The sequence below is a fragment of the Vespa crabro genome, chromosome 10 (assembly GCF_910589235.1).
Source record: "Vespa crabro chromosome 10, iyVesCrab1.2, whole genome shotgun sequence".
In the NCBI taxonomy this organism is placed as follows: domain Eukaryota; kingdom Metazoa; phylum Arthropoda; class Insecta; order Hymenoptera; family Vespidae; genus Vespa; species Vespa crabro.
In genome coordinates, this window is record NC_060964.1 from 2,647,813 (window position 1) to 2,658,989 (window position 11,177).

At 27.6% G+C, this 11,177-nt stretch overlaps 1 protein-coding gene across 2 annotated transcripts in view; it reads right to left on the reverse strand.

Annotated features, from left to right (window-relative positions):
- Positions 1-1,587: 1,587 nt before the first annotated feature.
- The window catches only part of LOC124427438 (glucose-6-phosphate 1-epimerase), a 38,303-nt gene continuing 28,713 nt past the window's right edge, over positions 1,588-11,177 (reverse strand). Inside the window, exons 3-6 of one of the 2 annotated variants that reach the window (XM_046970358.1) lie at positions 9,361-9,419; positions 8,241-8,578; positions 7,170-7,478; positions 1,588-2,924 (exon numbers count right to left, since the gene is read on the reverse strand). In XM_046970358.1, the coding sequence (XP_046826314.1) occupies positions 2,916-2,924; positions 7,170-7,478; positions 8,241-8,578; positions 9,361-9,419 (715 nt within the window). In that variant the 3' untranslated portion in view covers positions 1,588-2,915. Of the gene's footprint in view, positions 2,925-6,973; positions 7,479-8,240; positions 8,579-9,360; positions 9,420-11,177 lie in introns of those variants that run through there. The other variant, XM_046970357.1, reaches the window with a different exon arrangement.

The following is an 11,177-nucleotide window of genomic DNA, read 5'->3' on the forward strand; positions in this document are numbered from 1 at the left end:
TATTATAATTTGAATAAATTTCATATAGCAATCAAATTATACTATCAGCGTAAAAACTTTTCGTTCTGGTGCGATAATTGATAAAATTATTATTAATTTATCTATTAAATTGTACATATTTTTTTTGCACGCAACTTGTTCGATAAAAAAATTGGACTTGATATCGATTTAATACGATAATGAAACGATAAGATTAAAAAAGATACCTCTATTTTTATATAATTGTAAGTGTCTGAAATTGAATTGATTTAAATCAATTAGATTCTTTAACAATATTTTTTTTGTCCGGATCGTTTAATATTTAAAAATAACGAAAGATACAAAAATTCTATTGCTTTTCATCGAAAAAAATTGAAATTAACAAAATTTTATTAATATATTTGAGACGGATAAGAGTAATCGCGAATATGTCTTATTTAAGAATACACAGAATGATTAAATTTTTTACATGAATAATATTTAATAACGATCCGAGAATATTAAAGGAATAATCTATATAATATGTTGAAGAAAATTTTTTAGAGAAAAAATAAAAAAAAAAAAAAAAAAAAAAAGAAAAAAGAAACATCTCGTTTCTACAAGGACTTTTTTTTTACGAATGTAGAATAGACAATCTTTACAAGTATTCCATACAGATTTCTAATTATTATATTTTTTTTTCTTTTTTTCATTTTTTTTTTTTTTTTTTTTTTTTTACGTTAATATTATAGTCACGTATTTATGGCATAAATATTCCCTTACGTATCTATCTCGATGATGTATCGTTTTCATTTATTTGTATTATTTATTTTTTTCTTTTTTTCTTTTTTTCATTTTCCTTTTTTTTTCTTTTTTTTTCTCTTCTTAAAGACGGAAACGTTCACATAAGTATGTATAATTAGAGTTAATGTGGTGAAAATGTTGCAAGATTATTTTTAAGAAGTCGCAGCAGATCTTTCTAAGAGAGAATTACTCTGTTTACGAGTTTTTCCTACATATTCTCGTTTATCTATTATAAACGACTTCATATTTGTAATATTAGCACCATATCTGTTATTGTATGTTCTCCTATGTGAACTGTTTTATAATACGTAATAGGTCGATCATAATGAAGCCAGTTCTGTCGTTAATAACGAAGAAGCAGAATAGAAAAACGACAGCAACGTTTTCTTGACATTTTCTCTGACTCGACAACGATCTATCCCATTAATCATTTATTCATTTATGATTATATCGATTATTGATAATCCTTTCAAAGATATACTATTATGACCTGAGACAAATACATGTGAGTCAAAAAATGCCACGAAAGTAGAAATATATATATATATATATATATATATATATATATATATATATATATATATATATATATATATATAAACTACAAACAAACAAAAAATACTCGTCAAGCACAACCATTGGAGATGCGGTCACATTATTATAATAACAATTGCGGTCACATTATTATAATAATAATTATAGAAAAGCCTTCATGGAGGAATAAATCAATTGAATATTAATATTAGAAACATATTCGCGCAAGCTTTTACAAAGCCATTCGTCGTGTATACGTGTGATAACGAAATTGTTAACAAGACAATAGCGAGCAAGATTTATTTATTTCTTTATTTATTTATTTATTCTCTTTTCGAATTCGTTCCATGCATCTTCTCGCTTTGAAAATACGCCAACACACACAGTTAGATTACTTTTTCATAGATTTAGGAATATAAATATGAAGATCTTGAAATCTCGAATGAGCAGCTAAAACTATTGGGAAGTTTTTTTTTTTCAACGAAAACGATTAATAAAATGGAATGTGCTTAATGGAATGGAAATTGTAAACTATGAAACACGTAAATTACTTGTTGACAATTGGAATGTACATTAAAATAGGAACGCACGCGATACAATAGGTCTTAAAGAAATTGTTCGATTTTGTTTTTTCTTTTTCTTTTTTTAAGAACGTTACAATTACTATCATTAGTGGAACAATAATATTTAAATGATAAGAACAATACTATGTTCCCTCGCAACATTAACTGAGCCGAAGGGTTATTTAATAAATCCAAAAAACAAAAACAAAAAAAAACAAAAAAAAGGATAGAAGCTAAAAGTAAACTTAAAATCGAGTTTGAAATTGTGTTCATTCATAAAGAAGCGAATCGAAACTTATTTATATATCAATTCATTATAACTATATAAGAATTCTGATTAGAAAATATCATATTTATTGGGTTGATTCCTAAATAAGTAAAAAGTTTATTACAATAAATTGTTACTTATATTTATGAATCAACCTAATACACACACACACACACACATATATATATATATATATATATATATATATATACGTACGTCCTAGCATAGGAGAAATTTATTATAAGTTTGAGAAATCCATCGATGAGTTTCGCGTATTGCTTGCAAAAGTAAATCTAAATGAATTGTGCGATTGTATAATGTAAAAAATTTCATATTTGAATGATTTAAAGATTGAGAGAGCAAATGGTGCAAGTTTGGGCGATGCAGTGAGCATGTAGTTGCGAGGGATGTTGTTGATGATGTTGATGTTGATGTTGTTGATGGTGATGAGGAGGAGGAGGAGGAGGAGGATGGTGATGATGATGATGATGATGATGGTGATGTGCGTGTTGTTGTTGTTGCTGTTGCTGTTGCTGCTGTTGTTGCTGCTGTTGCGAGAGATGATGCTGAGTTGAATGCGCGGAAGAGATTGCTGATTGTGACGGCGGTGGTGGTAGCGGCGGTGGTGGTGGTGGAGGTGGAGGCGGTGGTGGTGGTGGCATGTAACGCCAACCTGGATTGGTGCTCGACCAAACGGTCGTACTCGAAGCCGAGGAGACGACGGACGGAAGCAATGCACCGCTACTGCTGGTGGCACTGCTTGCGTGAGAACTTGGTCCACCCTCTACTCACATCACCTATTAAACATATATCAAATTTTTAATTATTTTTCTTTTCTTCTTTTTATCATTTATGACTTAAAAAGTATATCTTAATAATCATTCATTAAATATTATTAATGTATTATATTATACTTTTTATATTTAATATATTATTAATATATTATATTAAATATGACCTTTTATATACGCACATGTATTTGTCAAACTTTTTCTTTTCTTTTTTTGATTATTTTTCTTTCTCCTTTTCTATATTTTATGTTATGTAATTATTTATTTTTTTTTTCATTTCTATTTTTTCAATATAATAGCAAATAATAATTGTTATACATGATGTCTTATTTAAGTTTAACATTTATATTATTTTCACTGTTACTGAAAGCATGATAACATTATGGTAGTAAGATATGACATTTAATCGTTTATTTATAGTTTGCATAAATGTATTGATCTGAACGTCTAATGAAATAAATTGATTAATTATTTTTGTTTTATTATTTTTATATTGTTCCATTTTCTTTATTTTAGATTATTTCGATCTTACGATGTTATAGATAGTTGAACTCATTTTGATGTCGACTTATAAAAACGTCGCATTATAAAAAACAGATGTTAATATGGGAAAAGAAATGACGATGACCTTGAAATGGTATTCCAAATGACCTTGGGAAAGAGAAATATTTTTTATCATTGCCAGATGTTCGTTCTGAAACTATGTAAACTCCTCTTAGTTATTTTTTCTTACTTTTAATAGCAGCAAAAGTAATTTAGATGTTTCAGGACATTAAGTTAGGACATATAAAAGTGAGGACATATATTTTATATATATATATATATGCACACATACAAATTATTATTTAATTCCCTAGGTTTTGTTCAATATATATATATTGAATATACGGTATATATGTACACACATATATATATATATATATATATATATATATACTTAATATATATATATATATATATATATATATACATATACTTAATATATATATATATATATATATATATATATATATATATATATATATATATATATATATATATAAATCACATATAATCATTTAAGTTTTTAATTTTTATTTAGAAAAATAGGAAGTTCAACCTAAAGAATTTTTCAATAATATTCTATCTAAAATTATTAATATTATACTATTTACATCATATTCTGTCAAATGCATGTCAAATTTTCGATTATTACTTTTTTTTCCTTTATCTATTATATTATATCTGCAATTATTTATTTTATAATAAAAACGATTATACGTTTCTTTTTTATTTTTCCTATATCAGTAATAGTAAATGGTAATTGTTATTAGATTTATCGAAAATTGTTATTTGATAGTAAAATCGATTTTTATCATTTTTCTTAATTTTTCATCAAGAAAATAAAGAAGCCTCGTGTTAGAGGCGAAGGTAATTTATACACGTTCGCAAATGCAAACTGAGAAGATGCGTTTTGAATTTCATCCTTCTCAGAAACTTTCAATCATTCTGTGCGAGATTGTTCGGAACTTTTAAAGCCATGTTCTTATTAGTTAAACATTGAGAAAAAAATGATTAGTATAAAACTAGTTTACGATTATATATATATATATATATATATATATATATATATATATATATTAAATTTATATAAATATTAATTTACACGTCCATTGCTGCAAAATTTATAAATGAATTATTATAAGTTGAATGGCGTCAAATAAAAACTTTTCAATAACACAAATAACTACATGATAGTTATTAATAATTATTGTTTTTGTTAACAAATAAAATAGTGGATGAAATAAAATTTATATTTTTTTTTGTATTTTGAATATCATATATATGTAAATTATTATCGCAAATATTAATGACCAGTCGAATCATCTTCATTGATTTTAAAGACAACTATCAAATTACCATAACTAAAAGTTGTCACTATTTTTAAACGCATATTGTGTACTAACTTTGTGAAATTTTTTGTAATTTCATTATAATAAAAATTTATTATTTTTGATTATATATATATATATATTATTCGTGACCGCATAAGAATGTGTTAAAATAATAAATCCATTAAATCTATTAGAAGCATCATAATTCTTTTAACACTTTCGATTAAAAATTTTGTATCTTGATGAAAGAAGACGACTCAGAATGTCGTCTGAGAAGAATAAGAAGAAAAATAAGAAGAAAGGAGCAGTCTCGAAGACAAATACAAGCTTTTTACGACTGGCTACGTTATCTGAGAATATTTGTCATTGCCAGCGCGCTTAGTCGTAGGAAGAGGTAAAAAGCTTAAAGAAAAATATCCAAACGGCTTGGTAGAACGCAAAGTGTGATTTGTCTGTCGTATCGCATCCTTTTGAAAGAAAATGGCGGCGGATAGATACGTCAAAAATGGCGGAAATCGCCAATGGCCCACATAATGGCGGATCAGAGAATACGAAATCATCCTCTTATATTTTAAACAGAGTTTTACGGTTTTATTGATTGGATCTGATACGTGTAAACGTGTTTTATTACACGCTCTTTCAGAAATATATTCCCGTTTTCGTACATTCGAGAAAAGGAAGAAAGGAAAAATTAAATGAAATCGAACGCGGTTCGAATCGATTCGTAGAATAACGCCCTCTTATATTATTGATAAGAATTATCAATCGAATGAAAATGGCGCGATATTTTGACCGATTTCAAACGTTTTGAGAGAATTTCGAATTATTTTAAAATTATGTATGACCCGTTATTTCTTTTCATTTCCTTTTTTTTCTATTAGAATATTTTTATTGGTACAATCAATGAGATGATTTCATAATCAATATCAATAATTTTGTATAACTAATTTCATATATTTCTTGTATCATTTCTTTGTTCAATAATGTTAATTGTAATCCATGAATGATTTCTTTTTGTACTTACGTATTTTTTTTCCTATATAATTTTATTAATGGCTGATCATCTATGTTTTGATTGATAATCCTTCGATCAGTGACCAAATTAAAATGGAATTGTTAAACGATTTTTTGTCTGATTAAGAATGTACATGATTCGAAGTAGACGATGGTTCAATTTTCAATTAAGGAGTTATTTAAAAGTGTCTGGAGAAAATGGATCAAACCAAAGAGAAAAATAAAGACAGAGACAGAAACGAAGACGAAGATGAAAACAAAGACGAAGATGAAGACAAAGACGAAGACGAAGATGAAGACAAAGACGAAGATGAAGACAAAAACGAAGACGAAGACGAAGACAAGGACAAACTTAAATATGAAAAATTTGTGATAGGAACGCGACATGTTTTTGGCGCCTTTGATCAACGTTCAATTTTGATCATTATCGCATCGTCAAAATAGAAAACAACCATGATCCAAAGATAGGCAATTAATTATTGGCTAGCCTTTGAAAAGAGCAACGACTAATAAGACATCCATACGTAGCTATGAGTAGCTTAACGAGGGGAAGTTTAACGAGCTTGAAGAAATATCGAGACTAGTTAAGTCTTGACGATATTGAAAGGATTAATCTGACAGTCGATTTTTCGTCGACAATAGATTTGTTTAACGACTTTTCATGGATACAATAATGATATTTTCAAATTTCATTGACATTTTGAAAATAATACATTTTTTAAAACACTCTCTCTTTAAGTATTTAGAACTATAAGTGTTTAAAAAAAATGTGAACTGTTTTTAAAATGTCACGATTCTAAATATTTTGAAAGTGTTAATTATTAAAATGTCACATCAATTTGACAATATTAATAATTAACATATACACTGCGTATTTCTGTTTTACATTTATGAAGATATAATAAAAATATGTTAAATATGAATATTTATATGTGAAGATATGAAGAAGACACACAAACTTGTACATGTATATGTGTTAATGAGGAAATCTTAATTAATTGGCAATTTGTTAACAAATTCGACAATTAACAATTCACATCGACAGTTAACTTTAGTTAATATGAATAAAATCAATAATAATAATAATAATAATAATAGTAATAATAATGATAATAATGATAATAAAAAAAATAATAATAAAAAAAAAAGCTACGTGTATATTCTATATAAATTTGCAAATAAACATTTATTATTATTAACGAATCAAAATGAAGATAAGAAAAGTACAAAATAAAATGAATACTGAATGATCAATTGTCTAATCGATGATAATATTTCACATGAATTCTTCGAATATCGTATAATCTTTATATTTTTTTTCTTCTTCTTCTTCTTTCTTTATTAATTGCATAGGAAATAATACCTGCAATATCTGGCTGGCTTCAAAAGTCATGCCCGGTAAAAGTATCACCGGACTACTGACGTGTCCACTTTCGACGCATATCATATTAGGAAATTCGTCGTCTCCAAAATCTGGTATGTCACGAGCCTTCTCTTGCCAAGGATTCGAAACCACTGTATCCGGGAAATTGTACTTTTGTACGCGCATCTTCCTTCCGGAAACTACGTTCGTGATGATGTGCTCACCCTGCGTATTCTGATAGATTCTATCGGTCCATTCGCATACTGTTACCACGTCACGACCTTCTTGAAAGATCTGGTTATCCCTTGTCTAAATATAATTTCAATTTTATCATTCAATTATCGACTTGATATTAAATCGATTGGAAGTTGATTCAATATTTCTTTTTCTTCTTTCTTTCTTTTTCTTTTTTTCTTTTTCTTTTTTTCTTTTTATTTTTTTTTTTTTTTTTTTTGATTTATATACAGATTATGATTATTTCGTTTGAAATTCGAATTACGAAGATACGTATCTTTTATTTTATTTAATTCGTTATATTATTTTTTTTTGTTTATTTAATCCCTTATCATTTTAACTAGCGTTAAATGCAGTCAATTGCTCTTTTTTTTCTCTCTTTCCATTTAATCGTTTTATTAATAACGATTATAATATAAAAATTATGTAGCGTATTTTTCTATAGCGCGTTATAATTTAGAAAAATTTGTTAGAAACAGATCGTAGAGAAATAGAGCTATAATATATTCTTAAAACGATAAGGATTATTTTTTTGATAACGAATGAATATAGTGTGAAATAGTTTTTAGTTAATATCGATATATATGTAATACAATTTTTCGATTATCAAATGACGGATCAATGAATAAATAAAAAAACTTTTAATGAACATTGTTATTTAATACAATTTTGATTATTGTCGATAAAATTATTAGTGAATGGATTCGCGATCATTGATAATACATTTTTTAATTATGGTCTTTTAAACAAGAAAAAAAGAATTTAGAAAAGATACGAAAGATCAAAAGTGATCGAAAGAAAATAGAAAAAAAGAATAAAGAAAAAATGATCGATTACCTTGTCAATAAATGTGCATCCATGCAATCCTGTAATCTGGCATCTCCTAACGTCTGGAACTTTGAAATAGGTGTGTAGCAAAATATTAAAGCTAAAGGTATGATCCTTGCTGGGATTATATACGCCAATGTGGAAGTGAAGTTCTTTCTCTCGTAGGATTAACCTGTACGTTAATCTGAACGAGTAGTTCCACATTGACCGTGTAAATTCGCTATCCATTATCGAGAATATTGCTTCGACATCTCCGCTAGGCAATCGTTCTGGCGATTTTTCAACATTCCAACGAACGATCCTGGCAAATCCATGAGGTGGACCGAACGTCCACGGTCCAAATTGTGCTGGAAATTTTTATTCTTTTAATTCCTTTGACTTTGTGTTTTTTTGTTTGTTTGTTTTTTCCTCCCTCACGAAAATTGATGTTATTGATTATTTTTTATCTACTTTTTTTTTCTTTCAAAGATTAGATTTAGACACCTGTGTATCTGTATACATACTGGGAATTTTTTCTTTTTTGAATAATATAATAAATTATGTATTTTGAAAAAGAACATTCAATCAATTAAATGATCGAATTAATAATAGATATAAAGTAATATTATCATTTCGATCAAGGATGAAAAAATGATTATCAAAATGAAATCGCGTGAAAAAAGAAAAGAAAAGAAAAGAAAAGAAAAGAAAAGAAAAGAAAAGAAAACATGGAGTCTTATTCTTTTAATTTTATTTCAGATCTTTCTACTGATTTTTTAAGAAGATTCACACAGACACACAGACATTGATATATATATATATATATATATATATGTATGTGTGTCGACGAGAATAAAATGACTCTAACGATGGAATTAATAACGAAAGAACTTTGATTTACCAGCGTAAAAATATAAACGAAATGAATTGAGATGTGATTATTTTCCTCGTGAAACATGATAGTAAAAATCAATATTTAATCGTATAACTATTTTCTCTTTTTGATTCCTTAATCTTTCTTTTTTTTTATTTTTTTATTTTTTTTTTATATCTCTCATATTGCATTGTCGTTTTTCAACATTTAAACCATTTCCAAGTTGCATTTGCAGTAACCGAAACGATCTATTTTGTTTTCGTATTTTATACTTACGGAAGACAAATGGTATGCCTCCTCTAATGGCCTTCTTCCCGTCGAATACAGCCTGCTTACTGAAACAGGAAAGATCGGTTCGTTCGGGGAAGAAAGAAGAAGAAAAAAAAAACAAAAAACAAAATGTCGTTCCTCTAATGAGACGTTTCTACTTTTGCAAAATTCATCGATGATCCTGAGATTCTGAGAAGAAGATTTCAGAGAGATCAACTGCAAACGCGTTACAATCAATCTCTCTTGATAAGATCTTTTTCAAATATTTTCATTTTTCGTAAAAAAAAAAAAAACCGAAGTAGAAACAGAATAGAAACATTGAATTAATGAAATATCATCATCTTAAAGTCTCTCGATTGGTACATCTTCGATTATCAATATTTTTCTTTATTTCTTTTTTTTAAATATTTTCGCTTTGTAAAACGAGACAAAAATTATTATTTGATTTCCCTCTCTTTCTTTCTCTCTCTCTTTCTCTCTTTCTCCTTTTGTGCTATTAAAAAATAAAATATATCTTGAATGACAAAAAAATTACGAATTCGACAAAATGTCAAATAATGAAACGAGATACGTACATACGTAGAATTTTTCGACTATTTTTATTTCTTAAAAAAAAAAAAAAAAAAAAAAATCTAAGAAAAAATGAATCAATTAATTAATTACTGCATGTTATGTCATTTCTTTCTTCAGTAAAAAAAATTTAAAGAAGTACACTTTAAAATGATCCAATTTGAAATAAAATAATGTCATAAAAAAAAAAAACGGTAAATAGCTTCGATCTACTTTTTCATAAAAGATAAAATATACCTTTGAATAATAAAAAAGAAAAAAAAAAGAAAAGATTTTTAATTCGATAAAATATATTGGACAAATAATATAAATCTAATCCTTTGTTAATCTCGCAACAGAAAGTTATAAAAAAAAAAAAAAAACAAAAAAAATACGATAGTTTTGGAGAAAAAAGAAAAACAAGATATCCAGATAATATTACATATGGACGTTCGTAATATTTTCCGAGTACGGAACGTATCTATCGGTTGGAAATTAGTATTCAGGGTTCGAAGTTGAACATACACGTTTTGTCCAGTATTCTGTATCCGTATCTGGATACTTCGAAGATGTATCCTTGGCAATACGAGAGGGAAGGAAAAGGGTATACGAAGAACGAAAGAGAGAGAGAGAGAGAGAGAGAGAGAGAGAGAGAGAGAGAGAGAGAGAGAGAGAGAACTCGAAGGCACATTCCAGCGTCTCGTACAACTAATATACGAGGGTCGCAGAACGTTTTACGGTCGTGCACTGTCTCTCGTAAGGGCATCGAAGGAAGGGTTCGATCGGCGACGATTTACAATACACGATTCGTGAGAAGCACGAATCGTTCTAGGAGATGACCACCGATCGAGAAAAGAGAAAGAAAAAAAGAGATAGATAGATAGATAGATAGAGAGAGAGAGAGAGAGAGAGAGAGAGAGAGAGAGAGAGAGAGAGAGAGAGGAAGAGGAAGAAATTCGAGTCCCACTTGGAACGATCTCTTCGTTTCCTGATAGAAATGGTTTATCGTAAGAGAAAAGAACTAAAAAAAGAATATATATATATATATATATATATATATATATATATATATATATATATATATATAAAGGAAAGGACTTCTTAGAAAGATTTTATTCTCTCTAGATTCGTTCTAGAAACGAGTTAGAGGAGCAATGATTACGATGAATTCTTCTTGGTATCGTGAGATAATTTCTACATTTCTTCTCTCCTTGCTATCTTCTTTTCTAATTCTTTGTTTTCTTATTCTTTTATTTTCTTTTCTCTTTTTTTTT